The sequence below is a fragment of the Talpa europaea genome, assembly GCF_964194135.1.
Source record: "Talpa europaea genome assembly, chromosome: 3".
Lineage (NCBI taxonomy): Eukaryota > Metazoa > Chordata > Mammalia > Eulipotyphla > Talpidae > Talpa > Talpa europaea.
In genome coordinates this window covers 28033886-28052723 of record NC_140069.1, presented here as the reverse complement: position 1 = coordinate 28052723, position 18838 = coordinate 28033886, and the positions used below count along the sequence as shown (strand labels likewise).

Here is an 18838-nt window from a genome sequence, read left to right as displayed (position 1 = left end):
CGCCGCACCGACGTCGAGGTGAAGCCGGGCGGGTCTCCCAGGTCGCGGTTCGGGAGGAGAGACAGACAGCAGCCGCCGGGCGAGCCGGCGAGGAGCCACGCCTCGCCCCCTGGGAGGCCCGGCTATGGCAACTCCCACGCCAGGTTCGCGTGGGGCCGCGGCGTTTGGCTCCTTCGGTTTGAACCGCCCGCCCTCAGTAACCGCTAGGCCCCGCCCCCCGGCCCGGCCCGCCCCTCCCGCCGGCTGCGCAGCGCCCCCACCGGTCACCTCACGACCTGCAGCCCCCAGCCGGAGAGATCGCGCTCTTTCCCGCCCTTGCACACGAAATGATTGTGATAGTCTCCCTGGTGGCGCAGGGGTTAAGAAGCAACCTATGAAGCTTACCTCAGCCACTTCAATATGAGTTCGATCCCCGGTGAGGGAGAAACCCACATGGCTCAGCAGACCTCTCTTGACTTGCCCGCTGCTCCCCTCAGCAGTGTATTTCAGTCAGTCTGCCTGTTCTGTTCCCCGCTCTGTCTCTGGTGGAGGCCTGTACTCCCATTCTTGTATGCATAAGTAAATCTTTAAAAAAAAAAAATCAAAATGATAGGCTTTTGCTCGCCTCAGTCTCACCTTGTATAGAAAGACGAGTATGCCCTACAGCGGGATGCCACGAAAAATAATAGAGAGGAATATTCACTTTAAAATGTTTCCCGAGCTTTGTGTAAAAAGCAAGTTACAAATCGAATGATGCATTCTAGGTTAGCAGTACAGATATATATACACAGAATAAAGTCTGAAAGGTATGAATAACTTGATTACACTTGATTCTTCAGTGTTTTTTTAATCTGTATTTTCATTTTTCTACAAGAATATATAGGGATTTTGTAATAAGGAAAAATTACTAACAACAAAAAGTGAAATGTGGCAATTGTTTACAAAGGTCCCTTTCTAGAAATCTAAAATAGAGGTTACTGGGCACCTATTATCTGCCAGGCACCTCTGCTACTTGCATCTTCTTCCTAATCTCTTTTTTTCTGGCTTCTTTTCCTCTCTCAATTCCCTCAATGAAGTGTCCTACCTCAGCATTTTTCTCACTTTACCATCTGTGCATTAGAAGCTTCAACCATTACTTTTATTTTTTTTATTTTTTTTTTATTTTTTAAATTTTTTTAATTGTTTTGTTTTTTTTTATTTTAATATTTTTTTTTATAAATTTTATTGTTATATTCCCCATACAATTGCAGCCCCCCATTCTGACCCCAATCCCTCCCCTCCCGCCCCCGCCCCCCTAAAAGTGTCTCTGGTTCATAGTTTTTTGTTGATTTTGATTTTCACTTTCTTATAGTTATTCATTTTCCTGGTCCCTTATTTAAGTTTTCTAGATTCCTGCTATGAGTGAGACCATCCGGTATTTTTCTTTTTCTTTTTGGCTTATTTCGCTGAGCATGATCCCTTCCAGCGCCATCCATGTTGCTGCAAATTGCATGTGTTTATCTTTTTTGAATGCTGAGTAATATTCCATGGTATATATGTACCACATCTTCTTGATCCAGTCATCTATTTTTGGGCATTTGGGCTGTTTCCAAAGCTTAGCTATTGTAAACAGTGCTGCTATAAACATAGGGGTGCAGGTGTTCTTTGGAATTGATGTTTCTGTGTCCTTTGGGTAAATACCTAGGAGTGGAATTGCTGGATCATATGGAAGCTCTATGTTTAGTAGGTCCAGAAATCTCCACACAGCTTTCCACAGTGGTTGGACCAGTTTGCACTCCCACCAACAGTGCAGAAGAGTTCCTTTTTCTCCACACCCTCGCCAACATTTGTTGTTGCTAGTTTTTTTAATATGTGCCATTCTCACTGGTGTAAGATGGTATCTCATGGTAGTTTTGATTTGCATTTCCCTGATGACAAGTGATGTTGAACATTTTTTCATATGCCTGTTGGCCATTTGCATTTCCTCTTCAGAGAAGTTTCTTTTTAGCTCTTCTGCCCATTTTTTGACTGGATTATTTTCTTTGTTGTTGTTGAGTCTCATCAGCTCTTTGCAGATTTTTGTGATCAGTCCTTTATCATTAGTGTTGGGTGCAAAAATGTTCTCCCAGTTGGTGGGGTTTCTCTTTGTTTTTGTTATTGTCTCTTTTGCTGTGCAAAAGCTCTTTAATTTGATGTAGTCCCAGCTGTTTATCTTTGCCTTCACTCTCATTGCTTTGGGTGATGTGTCTGTAAAGATGTCTTTGATGTGCAAATCACGTAGTGTTTCGCCTATATTTCCTTCTATATATTTTATGGTTTCAGGTCTTATGTCTAGTTCTTTAATCCATTTTGAGTTGATTTTTGTGTATGGTGTGAGGTGGTGGTCAAGCTTCATTCTTTTGCATGTAGCGACCCAGTTTTCCCAGCACCATTTATTGAACAAACTTTCTTTGCTCCAATGCATATTCTTTGCTCCTTTGTCAAAGATTAGTTGACCATAAATCTGTGGGTTTATTTCTGGATTTTCTATTCGATTCCATTGGTCTGTATGTCTGTTCTTGTTCCAATACCATGCAGTTTTGATGATTATGGCTTTGTAGTATAGTTTGAAGTCTGGGAGTCTGATGCCTCCATTCCCTTCTTTTTTTTTCAGGAGAGCTTTGGCTATTCGGGGTTTTTTGTGATTCCATATGAATTTCATCAATAATTGTTCTATTTCTTTGAAGAATGACATTGAAATTTTGATTGGAATAGCATTGAATCTGTATATTGCTTTTGGAAGGATGGCCATTTTAATAATGTTTATTCTTCCAATCCATGAGCAGGGGATGTCTCTCCATTTCTTTGTGTCTTCTTCTATTTCTTTTAACAGTGTTTTATAGTTTTCTTTGTATAGGTCCTTTACCTCTTTTGTTAGATTTATTCCCAAATATTTGATTTTTTTTGTTTCAATAACAAAAGGGATGGTCTTTTTGATTTCCTCTTCTTCAGATTTATTGTTTGTGTATAGGAAGGCTACTGACTTTTGCGTGTTGATTTTGTATCCTGCCACTTTACTGAACTGATTGATGAGTTGAATTAGCTTTTCTGTGGAGTTTTTGGGGTTCTCTATGTTTAATATCATATCGTCTGCAAATAGTGATAGTTTGACTTCTTCTTTTCCTATTTGGATTCCTTGGATGTCTTTCTCTTGTCTTATTGCCCTGGCTAGGACTTCCAGCATTATATTGAAAAGCAATGGTGAGAGTGGACATCCTTGTCTTGTTCCAGATCTTAATGGAATTGCTTTCAGCTTTTCACCATTGAGAATGATACTGGCTGTTGGCTTGTCATAGATGGCCTTTATGATGTTGAGGTATGTTCCTTGTATCCCAAGAATTTCAAGGGCTTTTATCATGAATGGGTGTTGCACTTTGTCGAAAGCTTTCTCAGCATCTATTGATATTATCATATGGTTTTTATATTTCTTTTTGTTGATGTTCAACCATTACTTTTAAACCACTAACAGTTGCTACCACAACTCTCTTCTGACTAAACATTTCTCCACTGGATGCCCCTCAATCAAAATGTGATATACACAAAGTCAAAGTCACCAAGAATTAAGCCCTGACTATGTTCCAATTACCAGCTAGGTCCTGGGAATACGAAGGTGAGTAAGGCAGTTTCTGCCCTTAAGGGACTCACTGATAAGTGATCCATAAGTGCTGTAATAACATTAGTAACACAAAGGAAAGAGGGATCAATTTACCTTAATGAAGAAGAGGGAGCTGAGCTAACTTTTTATAAAGACCATGATGTGAGGGGGAATTTGAAGGGAAACTGGACATTTCAAAGACAAAGAGCAACTGATTTCAATCTCAGAACAAAATGTGCAAGAGCAGGAAAGAATGAAATGGCACATTGGAGACTAAATAATTTGCTGGGAACTAAGACTTGCTTGAGGAAAGGGCAAAGAAAAGTCTTGAAAAGGTGAAGAAGTCAATTCATGGAGAGTTCTGCATACATGTTATGAAGCTGACATCTCTAGCCAATGCAAGTAGAATGGAGGACAGAACAAAGAGAGGTGAGAAAGTTACTGCATTACTCTGGGAGACAGTGAAGGTGGAGAAGAATCTACTGGCCATATTCCATTACCAGAATAAACACAAGGAAGAGGGGTTGCGAGAGCAAAGAGTACAGGTTTGGGAGAAAATAAGATGAATTTAGTGTGATTGTTACATTTGAGGTACACCTCTAGGACTTTAGGTAAAGACTTGGTGAATAACAATGTTCAAGACAACATCTCTCTGCAGCTTCCCCTATATTTCCAGGTAGAGTTAGCAGTAGCCCTTCAAACTCTAGGAATCTGTTTGCCACCATTTGCCTTTCCCTGCCACACATTTGCAATTCTCTTTTACTGGCTTTTCTCTATGTAATTTATCACCTTCTAAAATATATTATTTACTTATTTTGTTTAATGCCCACTCATCCTAATGGAACAGGGCAGTGAAATTTGCCTTGTTAAATAGAAGCCACACAACCTGAATCCCATTTAAACATTGCCCCTTTCTCTTTCTCTGATTTTTTTTTTTTTTTTTTTTATGTTACCGCAACTCAAGAGTGAAAGAGCATACCCTTCTTCTAGCATTCAGGGACGAATAACTTTCATTGCCCCCCACCCACCCAAGGACAAAAAGACACGTAGTCATATGTAGCTTGCTTTGAGCTTTACTATATGGTCCAACTTTAAATGATCAAGCTATATTTTCCTATTCTTTACCCATCAGTTTTCGATCTTTTAGTCTCTTTCTGGATTGGGTCTCATCCCACCGTTGATCTTAGAATTCTAAAACCCAGCTATTTCCCACGGAGGGATACACGGGATGGAAAGAAGGTCAGTGGCTGACTGCAGCTATCAAAATCCCGTAGCCTTAAAGTGGGAGTAACAGTTAGTTAACCCCAGGCCCACTTTTGCTGGATCGGGTGAGGGAAAATTACAGGAAATAAAGGGCAGAAAAGCAAAAACGAAATGATGCAAAGGATAGGAAGAAGCTGCACCACTGCCCCAGCACAGATATTTAACTATTTAAAAAAATATAAGCTGCAAAGTCTTTTCTACGTGAAAATCGTTAGTGGATTCGAGTCTTCTATGTTCCTCCGAGTAATGTCTAACCTAGGATTCCCAGGGCACTCGTCATTTCGGTTTCTCTTCTAACCCTCTGCCTTCCTGGAAGCAGAGCTTTCTAGGGACTTCCTCAATTAAACAAACAGACGCCTTTCCACATCCAATAGCTGTTAGAACGCTTTACATTCCAGAAAAATGAAAATAGCTGCGGGGCAAACAAGCACCAGCAACTACAACTTCTGGGGTGTACGCCTGCGCACAACCCGGTTTCCACGGAAATGCCCGGCGCGGAAGAGGCGGCGGCCCAGGTACGTCATATGCCGGCGCCGGAACTTGCTTGAGACCCTGTGAGGAGTCACTTGGTCTGGATTAGCGGACCGCGAGGTTTCCCGGTGCTGCGTAGGAGGGGAATTGGTAGGTTGGTAGGTTGCGATTTGAGCGTAAGTATTTGGGACAAACTGGAAAGACTCTCCAGCTTAAAAAGCTCCGTTGTGGGGTTCGGATTGGGAGAGACTGGGAATAGAGTCTGTGTTGTTAGTCTTTCGCCTAGTTTCTTGGAGTTTAGTTGTTGGGAGCTTTTGTATTATTCGTCCCCTATCTTGGGTTAGCACGTCTCCCTGTTCAGGGATATAATGTTTTGGTTATCTCCTAGAGTTCTGCAGTCAGATCGAAATCCCTTTGCCTTTCAATATCTGAATAATCCTGCGCAGATTTTCTTTAAAGCTTGTAAAATAAGGGTGATACCTTTTAGGATTGTCGTTAAGATTATAATGAAATCGCATGTATAGAGTACTTATTATGTCCAGTTTAGGGCTAAGTGGCAATATGTTATTTGTTTCCCCATTAGAACTACCAATAGCTTTTGGAAAAGTAGAAATTAGAAATTAGGACCTTTTTTAGCTTTCCCTGAGGAAAAACAGGAGGGCCTGGTTGGATTTGTGAGGAGCCCCGTAGAAATATTGAATTTGAGTCTGTGATTTCAGGAACAATGGACACACAAAAGGAAGTTCAGCCTCCAAAGCAGCAGCCAATGATATATATCTGTGGAGGTAAGTGAAGCACTTATATCAAGAATGTAAACCCTTTTTAAATTATTACATTTATCTTTGACCTAACTTTATTATTTGTCTTACAAAGTTGAACATTTTAACAACTGTAAAAAGGAATCCTTTCATTGAGATTTTCTGTCCTGGAAAAATGAGCATTGCTGACAATCCTTTTTTCCTGTCTCCCCCCCCCCCCATATGTATGGTAATAGCAACATACCCTTGAGATTGAATATGTTTTAGTGCTTTGGAGGAAAAATACAGTTAATTTGCTTGTCTGAAATACTTTCCTTCTAGACACTGAATGAATGTGTTTTCTTTTCTAGAATGTCACACAGAGAATGAAATAAAATCCAGGGATCCAATCAGATGCAGAGAATGTGGATACAGAATAATGTACAAGAAAAGGACTAAAAGATGTATCCTTTTAACTATGGTTTCTAAGTATGAGGTTGGAGGAAATGAAGAATGCTGGGATTGAAAAATCAAAGACTAATTTCTGGTAAACATAGTACTTACTTGGATTACTTTTAAAAAAAAAGCATGATTAATATTTTCATGGACCAATATGAGCTTATAGGCTGTAAATATTAGTTGATTTTTATTTTCATTAATTTATTTTTCAGGGATTCTGTATTTCAGTCCTCGTTCTTAGCGTGAGTTTATGGGCAAACTAAGTTACACAAGGAGAAATAATAAATATTGTGTATGTTAGCTAATAAAAAAAGCGAGACCTACCAGTGAACCCAAATGCTGAGTGTAAATTGTTATGTACGATAGCAACCAACATTTATTAACAAATTGTCACCTTTAACATCACCTCATTGTTTTTGGTGTATTGATCTTTTATGTCATGGAAAGGGAATTATTAAAAATTGAAATTGGTTTTAGTTCATTTCCAATTGTTATTATAAATAGTGAATTTCATTCTCTTGTGCATTTTAAATAACTAACATTACGAAGAGAAGGTAACTTGAAAGTGTTAAATCTTTCATAGAGCTTTCAAATAGATTTTTTTTCCTTAACTCACCTTAATACAGTGGTAGTTTTTGATGCTCGATGAAATGTGGAATTCAGAGGAATATCTTCTTTTGGATTTGGATTTGCTGTTTCTCATTGTGTATAGCTTTTCTTAGCATATTTTAGGAATATAACTTTATACAATTTATTTTACTTTAAAAACTTGTATTTAGATGTCAATAGTTTGTATAAAGAAATTATTTTTTGTTCAGTTACATGAGTCATAATTTAATTTTAAAGCATATGTAATCTACCCCAGTATGAAGATTGAAATTGCTTCCCCAAATACACTTCTTAGAAAAACCTAGCATCATTTGGAGCCCTTATGAAAAATGGAGTTTTCTCCAGCCCTCTAAAGATCTGAGTAACACTTGGAAGACCCTGTTTTACATCATCAACTGTTGTAAACTCTAGCATTATTTTGTATGGAGTACACTAGTGTATTTACTGTCTGTGCATACATGTCTTTGGGTTATATATTTCATTTGTTACTTGGCATAGGTATTTCTGTGTGTATTTTGTTTCACTAATTTTGGCAAAAACAAATTTTAATGGTTGCTTTCTGTAAGACAAAATAAAACCAATGATGGGGCAGACAATTACGGCAGGTATTCTCAGGTTTTAGCATTTGTTAAGGTAAAATATTCTTTCAGAATATAAAAATAAAGATTGGTTAACGTTGAATTACTGGATAAAGTTTAAAACTTTTGCCTTGATTTTAGAAATAAAGAATTTATGGCCCTGCCTGTATTCTTGTTGCTGGATTCCATCACTGTGGAATTTCATGTTTACTTACTAATAACCATTTTGAAGACTGAATCTATTCCAACTTTGTTAATATCTACATGTGTCTCTGACATTTGAGAAATTTGCCATTTTATTCATTTTTTTCTACAAGTACACCACCTTTATTTGCATGATCTATGGGATACTCTGAATCTCTGTTACTGAGATACAAACAAATTCAAATCAGATTTACACATGCTGACTGATTTTGGTAGCTGTTTCAGTCAGGATCATCAGGGAAATGCCTGTACCAGATAGGCAGTGTAGTTGCACCACTCTAGAAAATTTGACTTTATGCTTCTTCTGTTCCCCATAGAAGCTGCAAATCCTTCCTTTTGGCCAGAGCAACCAGAGATTTAAAAGTCATTGGTAGTTGGCAAGGTCTGCAAGCACTCTTCTGTTGAGCTCTACTTTGTACTTAGATTGCCAGTGAGTGCTGGGTACTTCAGGCCATGTACCTGGAAGTCAGGTTAGACAGTTAACCAGAGGGTACTCACGTTCATTTTATTCAGTGAATCCTCTTACACCCCTACCTCTGGGGTACCCCTATACCCCAGTTCTTCTATGTATAAATAAGTAAAAAATAAATTTTAAAGTTAAAAAATGTAATGTTAAGAATCATTGACGGGCCTCCGTGGGGGCGCAGCAGTTGAGAGCTGGGTTGTGAAGCTGCCCGCAGCCTCTGCAGCGCCGGTTCGATCCCCGGCTGCTCCCAGCCACCGGAGGAGGGTCCCACATGGCGCGCAGACCTCTCCTGCCGCCTGCTGCTTCCCTCAGCAGTGTACTTCGGTCCTTCTGCCTGCTCTGCACCCCACTCTGGCTCTGGTGAATTCTCTCACCCTCCCTTGCTTCTGACTGTACCCAGTGCGTGTATAAATAAACAAACAAATAAATAAATCTTTAAAAAAAAAAAGTATCATTGGCAAAGCTTTCCTGCTTACCATCTTTATTTTTTCCTCTTTCTCTGCTCTATAAAAGATTTCTCCAACTATACTTCCTAACCTATTTTGGGAGTTTTTATTTTCTGGTATAATTTTAATTTTTAAAAATTTCTTTGTTTCTTGAACTCAATGTCTTTATGAAGATGATCATTTTCATTTGCTTAGTATGCTTCCTTCAAATTGCCTTTTACCATGCTTGTTTATACATAAGTATATATGTATAGGATGAAAGAGAAAGTGCACGTGAAGAGAAAATTGAAGAGCAGGTGGAATTACAACCATTCCCCCAAATTTTTAAAGGATTCCTTCCTATGCTGGAAATAAAATGATGTCCTTACAGTGAGCAGAGTGTTTTAGTCTTGGAGGACATGGTTTTGTTTTGTTTTTAGAGGTGTAAGTAAATTTTTATTAGAAGTTGTCAAACAATAGCAAATGAAGAGTGAATAAGGAAACGCCCTATTGTCACAGATACACAAGACGTCTCCATCATACATAACACAAGAGACATCTCAAATTGTGACCCACAACTCAGAAGTGCAGATGCTTTTTCATCCAATCTATTACTTCCTGCATGACTTTAGATGAAACTTGCTGAAGGAGAGGAGAAATGAAGTGACTTTATATACCCTGGGACATGTGATCCTGCTTCCCATGATAAATTAGTAAAGCAGCCTACAGATTATGCTAAAGTTTGAATCTGTCCTTAAACATGCTAATTTAACATTCTCCAACAATGGCAGTGAAAATACATAACATTAGAATTTTTACCACGATGATAGTGTCAGCTAATAGACTGTAAACCTGCAATTTAAGTGCAAAACTTAAATTGGGAAGGTGCTGGATGTTTAGTATCTATTTTAACTCATCTGAAGTTATAAAGCTGAAATACGACTATCTCACAAATGATCTCTACTGTTTTATTTATCCGAATTGTGTTGTCTTGCTGCCTTTTTATCCCAGCGCCCAGTATTGCAGTATCTGATTAATAACTAGTCCTCACAAAATGTTAGATGCATGAAAAAGACAAGGCAATAAAAGGAAGGAGGCAAATGATTTTGGTTGCAATGTAGAAATCCTGAAAGTTTAATTATGTTTCTATAGTTAGGCAAACATAGATACAAACTTATCTTGCAGGTAGTATAACTGTCCAGAGTAATAACAGCTTTTATCTAAAACGAACTGAGATAGTAAAGGGGACGCTCTCACCGAGACTCACTTCTCCGATTGGGTGGCTTGTTTGGGTGCCATCCGGGCCTGCAAAGCCAATCAGTAAGATCACAGGTCCAGAACCAGCCAATCATCCCTCAGAGAGCTTAATCCCCGCCCAGGGCCGGCAGCCTCTCGCGGGGGGGTCCTTAGGCGACACACCCCTCGCCCCGCAGCTGCTGGTCCAGTCGTCTACTCCGCCTGGCTCGGGGCGTGAGACCCGGTGAGTACCTGCGACCCCGGCTGAATTAGACCTTTTGGTTACAGTCCCTCCTACAGAGAACCGGCCTGAAAGCGTAACTGCAGGAGCTAATGCATCCTCGAAATAGAATGAGGGAGTGCGTTGTGAGAGGGTCATACTTCGCGGTCGAGGGTCACAAACTTGGGGCCTTTTGTTTCTCGGGCTGACTATGGCGGACCTTGAGGCTCGGTGGCATCACGGGGATCCTTGGGGTCCACCAGCGGCGACCAGTCCTTACGATCAAGTGGGGAGCGAATTTAAAGGGTTCTAAGGTGCCCCCCCCCCCGACCGTTTTTGGGTTGCTGTAATGCTCCCATGGATCTTCGCCAGTACCTGACCGCTCTGTACTCTCAGGCTGTGGTGTACATAGAAACCGTTGCTAGGCTGGAGGATGCCATTTACTATGGGTCTCGCTGCAGGGGGCGCTCGACTCTAGGTGCTAGAAGGCTGCCTGCTTGGAAGGTGCCCAGATTTTCTCTGAGCATAAACTTAATCAGCTGACTAATTAGAAAACAGGGGGGACTGAATGTGGATGAGGATGATGGAGAAAAAAAGAAATCCAACTAGTAGCAAAGGTTTTCCTAATCAAAGACATTGAAACCAAATTTGTGAAAAAGTTGTAAAGTGAGCTAATAGAGTATTGTATAACTTGTATTTTGGAACTTGAGAATTAATATTTAGTGGTCTTGAGAATGTGTATTTCACAAACAACAACAAAAAAACATGGTAATTTTCAAGAAAGATTCTCAGAGGAATGTTGAAAGTGTTCAGAATAAAATTCCTCATATTAGGTAAGAGATGGCTTTATCATTAAAATGTTTTTCAGTATTTTAATTCAAATCATAAAACCTCAGCAACTGCAAGATACCTTCAATTCGAGGTGATTTATTTTATCCCACTCGATGCTTAAATCTCTCCCATCAGAGATCTTCCAGCTCTTTGGGTTACCTTCGGAGAATTTTCCCAGTCTATTCTGGGCAGCATCAATATTTTAAAAGTTCTTCATCTTGCTGTCTGTCCTGTTATTTCCACCCTTAAGGATATGGTTGTGATTGGAGACCTTCATCGTGCTGAGCTCTGCTGGTGTGCTGTGAAAACCACAATCTCATTTCTCAGCTGGATTGCATTCAAAAGTTGACCAACTGTCATTTATAGTCTGTATCCAAATTAAAGGCAGCAGGAATATGGAGGAGAAAGTTGGCAGTGTTCTCATCTCTATTTCTGCAGCGGTCTCATATCTGACCAGGCAGGAGGCAGGCATGGTGAAGGAAATACATGAAATAGACCCACTGCTGCTGCTTGTTTTAAAATTGATCACCCAATGTGTTTTAGTGCTGTGGCTTTTAAAAAGCATTGACATTGAGAAATATATTTTTACTTTGCAACATGTATATTTATACACACAGTATAATTTCTGTTTATATGGATATGAAATAAAACTGTTTATGAGACAATGTTAGTGTGGGAGGTGTCAGGTAATCTAATTTGTCTTTAATCTCATTATAAAGCATTGCTAATTACAATTCACTAAATCAATATCATGCAGTGCAGTCCTGTAATTTAAAAAGCATAGTTATGATGGTTAAGTGTGTGGATTTTATAGGTACCTACCGAGATTCAAATCTTCAGTTCACTTCTTGGTATTTACATGACCTGGAGCAGTTTACTTACTTGAAATGCCAACTTCCTCATCTGCAAAGTGGGAATAAATATTAGTATCTTTTCTGAGAGTGTTTTGAAGATTAAGTGAGATAATCCATGTCACAGTAATTTAACTCCATCAATGTTAACTATTATTATTGCTCTCTACTTAAAGCCTACCTGATACAGTAGTTGATGGATTGAATGAGGTAACATGTATATAAAGGTAACATATATATGAAGGGTGCACAGCACACATTAAGAACATATAAGTATTTGTGGCTGTTACTATCATCATCACTAGCAGCAGTATCATTGACGTTAGACTGCCCCAAACCTCCTTATTTCCAATTGAGTTTAGCAAGTGTTATAGGGTTTAAGGCACCTTTTTTTAAAAAAAAGATTTATTTATTTATGCATATAAGAACAGGGGTGTAAGTTAGAGGTGCATGGCGGGTGAGAGGACTCACCAGAGAGAGTGGGGAGCAGAACAGGCAGATATACTGAAATACACTGCTGAGAGGAGCAGCCAGCAAGACAGGAGAGGTCTGCTGCACCATGTGGGTTAGCTTCCTGGCCAGCCAGAGATAGAACTCATGCTGTAGTATCTGGCAGTACTGTCTTTAACCCCTGCACCACCAGGGAGGCCCCTATGAGGCACTTTTTATGTTTGTCCTGAAACTATGAAGATGAATAAAATAAGATATCTCACAATCTAGATGGGAAGACAAAGAAATATACTTAGAAGATGTGCTGTGTGTTATGAGAGAGGTATGTTCAGAGTGCCACTAGAACACAGACCTGGGAGTGGTTCATTGATGGGAGTCGGGAGTCGGCGGCAAAAAATGGGGAAGAAGGTGATGTTAAGGAAAGCTACAGAAAGATGTTATTTATGTTTGTGCTGAATCACAAAGGAAATCTGAGTGTTAACAAAGTGCTAAAATAGAAAGTTAGTCAAATCAATGTTAAAAGATGTCTTAAAAGGGGGATAAGAACGGTACCCCCAAATAGGCCACTTTGACCTAAGATTACAGTGAGATTACAGTGAGCTGAAGACAAACAGCAGACACAGGGTGAATTCTCTGCCCTCTCCCTTTCTGCACTTAAAGTAGTACATAGATTTCCCTTTGTGAAGGTGTCCTCACCACCCCTCTCCCACACCAGGAAAAGAACAACCCTTATCACAGTAGCTGGAGAGTCAGCACCAAGATGAGTCTGTATAAACCAACCTCATTAAAATAATCCTTATCTGCTATTAGTTTTTCCCTTCTCCTAGAAGCCCAAACTCCCTTTGTCTCATCACCCTTTGTTACAATGGCTTGTGGGCTCCCAGGTCAAAAGGTTCCTTTAGATTTTCACTTCTTTTCTATGAAGCCCCCATGTGCTTATATTAATAAAATAAAACTTTTCTCCTGTTAGTCTGGGGCTTTTTTTTTTCCAGTTTAATTTTTAAATCCCAGGTACTGGACATAAATGAGGACCAGAATCTGTTTTGTCATTGTACTTGAACCTAATTGAAGGTTAAGTAAGGTAATCCGTGCATGGGACATAGTGATTTAGCTCCATGAACAGTATATATCATCAGGGAGAGAATTAAAAAAAAAAATAACCTTTTCCTTGGAAAAAAACTTTACGTCCTCTTCTATATGTGAAAAATAAATATTTCAGGAGTATTTAAGTGATTACCATTATCCAAATGGAATATTACTATATATATATTATTAGACTCACAAACGTTTTCTTCTTACATTTCAGCCATGGCTTCCAAAGATTATCCATCATTGTGGGGTTTTGGGACAACAAAAACATTTAAAATCCCTGTTGAACATTTGGATTTCAAGTATATTGAAAAATGTTCAGATGTTAAACACTTGGAAAAAATTCTTTGTGTGCTCAGGTAACATTTAAAAATCATTTCATAAGCCAATTTTAATTGTTTGGTTGTTGTCTTTTTTAAAAGATTTATTTATTTATGCATACAAGAACTGGGGTTCAGGCCATGGGTGTAGGGGGGGGTGAGAGGATTCACCAGAGACAGAGCCGGGAACAGAACAGGCTGACATACACTGCTGAGGGGAGGAGTGGGGAGACAAAAGACATGTGGGTTAAATCCCTGGCCAGGGATCTAACTTGTGCTTCAGTGGCAATGGCTGCAGCTTTTTCGATAGTGCTGAGACTTAACCCCTTGTGGCATCAGGGAGGCCCCCTTGCTGTTGTCTTCTAGATGTTGAAGCTCCACTAGAATTAGTGGAGCAGATTTTCAAATATTGAGTTTGTTTATTATTTTTGCCCATATTAGTTTCCAATATAGTGGTTTTGATCCTGTGGTTAGTTTGGAAGGTTGTAGTTAAATCTACTTGAGTATGAAACTTAGACTAATTCATACCCAAGAGGCATTTTTCTTGCTTCCTCCACATTTTTTTTTGAAAAGATAAAGTAGTTGTGAATGTGTGTATTAAAAAGAGAAAATATAATTTATTCAACTTTTAAAATGTGTGATACAAAGATCTACAAAGAGTGATGAAACTCAACAAAAACAAAGTAAACAACCCAGTCAAAAAATGGGCAGAGGAGCTAAAAAGACACTTCTCTAAAGAGAAAATGTAAATGGCCAATAGGCATATGAAAAAATGTTCAATATAACTCATAATCAGGGAAATGCAAATCAAAACCACAATGAGATATCATCTCACACCAGTGAGAATGGCACATATTAAAAAAAACTGGCAACAATAATTGTTGGCCAGGATGTGGAGAATAAAGAACTTTCCTACACTGCTGGTGGGAATGCAAACTGGTCCAACCACTATGAAAAGCTGTTTGGAGTTTCCTCAAATTGCTAAAAATGGAGCTTCTATATGATCCAGCAGTTCTACTCCTCGGTATCTACCCAAAGGACACAAAAACATTAATTCAGAAGGACACCTGTGCCCCTATGTTTATTGCAGCGCTATTTACAATTGGCAAGCTATGGAAACAACCCAGATGCCCAAAAATAGATGACTGAATCAAGAAGATGTGGTACATATACACAGTGGAATATTACTCAGAAATCAAAAAGATAAACTCATGCCATTCGCAGCAACGTGGATGGAGCTGGAAGGGATCATGCTCAGTGAAATAAGCCAGAAATACCAGATGGTTTCACTTTTAGGAGGAACGTAGAGGATCCAAATAAGGGATCAGGGAAAGAAAATAATTATAATAAAGTAAATATCAAATCAACAGGCAACTATAAACCAAAGACATTCCTGGGGGGTAGGGGAGTAGGATCAAAGCAGGGGTGTGAAGAGCACAAGGGACTATGGTGATGGTACATGGGTGAATTGGTGGGAATTTCATTTAACTGAGATGAGAAAGCATACATTGTACAAAGATGAAGAATGATGTAAAAAAATTAAATTAAAAAAATAAAATGTGTGATAGGAATTGATATTTTGAAACACTTTTCCTTCATTGCATTGATTCATATATAGGTTAGCAGATAAAAATAGACGTTGTGCTTCTTGAGGAAGATGAGTGGGCAGCAGCAGCCCACCCTTCATCCTTGTGCATAGGTAGTCCTTGAGATTTCTGCAGAACCCTTGGACTCTGTATAATCCAATTTTCAAACCACTGGTCTTAGTGATCTCTCAATAAAGTGAAATTCTGAATTTTTTTAAAGGTCTGGAGAGGAAGGATATTATCCTGAACTTACAGAATTTTGTGAAAATCGTCTTAAAGGATTGGCTCCTCAAAGTCGAGCTTTAAGGAAAGATAAACCTGCAGCAACAGCATCCAGTTTTACAGCAGAAGAATGGGAAAAAATCGACGGTGATATAAAGGTATGGAGTAACACCAGTTTTTGTGACATTGTCCTTTTGTGGGACCCTCGCCGGTGGCCGGGGATCGAACTGGTGCTGCAGAGGCTGCGGGCAGCCTCGCAACCCAGCGCTCAACCGCTGTGCCACCAGGGAGGCCCGTGACATTGTCCTTTTGTATATGTTTCTGCTTTACTTACCTGAAATCCTAGCCTCCTTAGTTGCCAGCAAAGGGCTCTTGGTGACATTGAATTTAAGTGATATTGCGCATATGTCTACTTCATTTATTCGAAACCCTAGTCTTTTTTGTCTGTAAAATGTTATTAGTGATAGTTACAAGGTAGTGTTAGTTGTTTCTTAACATCTAGAATATAGTGTGTGTCATATACCTGTTTATATTTTAAATGACTGAATAATACTCCATCCTATAAAAGAACCTTAATTCCATCAGCTTCTATAAGTAGTGCTATACAAACTTATTTGTTAATTTTTGGTACTGCTAGTGTTATTTTCCTTGGAATAAATAGAATACAACTTGCTTTATCAAAAGATTTGAATAATTTTAAGACTTTTGAAACATATGTTCTCAGAAGAATTGAGCTAAAAACCTTCCTACTAGCTGTGTAAAAGAATGCCTATTTTCAGGTAATCTTCCCTGTAATAATTCTTAACATTTTTAGTCAAGTAAGTAGTTGAAAAATGCAAGTAGTGGGTTTTTTGATTATTAGCAATGTTAAATTTTTTCATTTATCTGTCATTTGAATTTCTTATTTTGTTAATGATTTGTATCTTTACACTTTTCTTACTCAGCTTTATTGAGCTATAATTTATATCCAATAAAATTTAGCAATCTTATTGTACATATTTCACTTTATTTTGATAAATACATGCCACAGAAAATTTCTGCTGTGCCCCTAAAATTTCCTTGTTTCCCTTTGCAGTTCCCTGGCCAACCACTGAACTGCTTTCAATCACTGTAGATTTGTTTTCCTTCTTTCAAGGGTCATTGTTCTGTGCTAGCTATTGTTCAATGTCTAGAAACCATTGTATCATATATTTTATCTAATTCTGTAGATTTTAGTAAGGAAGGTAAATCCAGTCTCTGTTCCACCAGTAGCGCCTGGAGAAAAAGTCCCTTTGTGGATTTTTCTATTGACATGTTTTTTTATTTGTAAAAGTCCTGTCTTATAAGTTGTAAGTTTTCCATCAATACTATATATGCCTCTTTAATTTTGTCTATGGTGTTTTTCATGTATATTCATTTAAAATTTTTAAAATGTAATCACACCTCTTGCTTTTATTTTTTATGATCTTTTCATTTGCTTTTATACTTGGGAAATTATTTTCTCCACCAGATGCATATATCCCTATATATTTCTCAGAGTTCCTTTGTGGTTTCATTTTGCGTAAGAACTAATTTTTAAATGGATTTTGGAAAAGCAGAGTTTTTTGGTTTTGCTCCTTTTTATTCAGTATATTTTTCCTGGGTGAATAATAAATTTGAAAACAATATGAGGAAAAGGTATTTTCTTACTTAGGATGCTAAGTTCTTAATACAGTTCAGCTTTTTCATTTTTAGACTTGGTTTAAAAATGTGGTAGCTAATCTACATGTCAAAATAGCAATTTATAGCCATATTCATTTGGCATTATTTTCAGCATGTAAAACAGCTTAGTTTTAGTTGCAGAGTCACTTTCCTCCCAGTTGTTTTGTTTTCTTCTTGTCACTTTTTGAATTAGTCCCTCTCTCACCTCCTTTTCTGTCATACATTCCCCGCCACTTCTCCCTCATTCCCCATTATCTCTTACTCCCTGTCCTCTATAATTCCTCTTCTCCCTCTTACCTTCCTTGTCTGCCTGCTTTTCTTTTTTCCTCTCTTTGCCCCTTTCATCCTTCCTGTGTTCTATGCAGATAAACAGATAACATAGTTTACTGCTGTATCCCAGTGCTTACCTTAAGTGTATCTAACCAATATTAGACCCTTACTATCGATGTATTTGCCAAATACTAAGTGGTAGAATTTCACAGATGAGAAAGGAATTTCTTACTCAGTTTTTTCCTGGCACCTGTGACAATTCAATTTTTATAAACATTATTGTGAATCTATTATATGCCATAAACTGTTTGATTCTTGAATCACAAAGACGAGACTAAGATAGAGACTCAGCCCTCAAGAAACTTACAGTATGATGTACAGAAAAGGAGCTGATACACAGAAGAGGAACACTTGTAGCCAACCAGGGAGCTCAGGAAAAGCTTGCTGGAAGGGTGATGAATAAAATATTGCAAGATAAATACAAGTTAAAAAGGCAATAGTAATATGAATATACTTACCTTATAATTAAAAAAGTTATGATGAAAAGATTTATATTGTCTGTATTATCTGACAATTGGGGGAAAAAAAAAAGAGTAGGAAGGGCATTCCAGGTAGAGAGAAAAACTAAAAACTAAAGCTATAATGACATCTAGTCCTTTCAAATGCCTGGTTAGTAATTTTAAACTGTCTTTCTTTTTCTACCTTCTTTTCAGAGTTGGGTATCAGAAATTACGAAAGAAGAAAATAAAATACATGCTTCTGAAACCAAGACTTTCCCAGCTGAAGATAACTTGCCTCCAGTACGTAGTTCCAACAGCCGACTTCACACTAGCAAGGTAGGTTGATTTGGTGTGGGGTGCGGGATGTGGGCTGTAGGAAACATTTGCAGTGGTTGCTGCTTTATTAAGAGTGTTGTTGTGCTTAGTCAAAGTTGCCGAAGTATCATGTTCTGAGTTGAGCTGGGACGGTCTTCAGCGGGCTGTGTGCTATAACCTTCTGGAGTAGGCTGTTTTTATTCCTGGGTGATCAAAATGTATCAGCTTTTTCCTTGAAGACTTGTGTCTTGGGTTTACTGTCTTCCCTTATTTTGTTGTTGTGCTCTCTCTTCTACTCTGGCCAGTTTTGATGAGCATGTACAATTGAATTGAGTGTGTGTGAATTTCAGGGAATAATTCACTGTATCTAGTAGAGGTAGAGAGGAACTATTTTATTACATCTAGCAGTTTCAAGTGTTAGTCGTCTGTTTAGCTCATGTCTTTCTTTATCCCTAGCCCCTTAT

General features: G+C 38.5%; 2 protein-coding genes across 2 annotated transcripts in view; both read left to right on the top strand.

Annotated features, from left to right (window-relative positions):
- Positions 1 to 6050: 6050 nt before the first annotated feature.
- On the top strand, positions 6051 to 7171 carry POLR2K (RNA polymerase II, I and III subunit K; the record flags this gene model as incomplete). The annotated part of the gene is made up of 3 exons (XM_084230126.1): positions 6051 to 6111; positions 6435 to 6527; positions 7149 to 7171. 3 exons carry the CDS (start codon positions 6051 to 6053, stop codon positions 7169 to 7171), a joined length of 177 nt encoding a protein of 58 aa, XP_084086252.1.
- Positions 7172 to 13700: 6529 nt separating this feature from the next.
- SPAG1 (sperm associated antigen 1) overlaps positions 13701 to 18838 on the top strand; it is a gene marked incomplete at both ends in the record, with an annotated part of 43904 nt that continues 38766 nt past the window's right edge. Inside the window, 3 exons of the mRNA XM_084230528.1 lie at positions 13701 to 13840; positions 15608 to 15767; positions 18273 to 18395. Coding sequence (XP_084086654.1) covers positions 13701 to 13840; positions 15608 to 15767; positions 18273 to 18395 — 423 coding nt within the window. The remainder of the gene's footprint in view (positions 13841 to 15607; positions 15768 to 18272; positions 18396 to 18838) is intronic.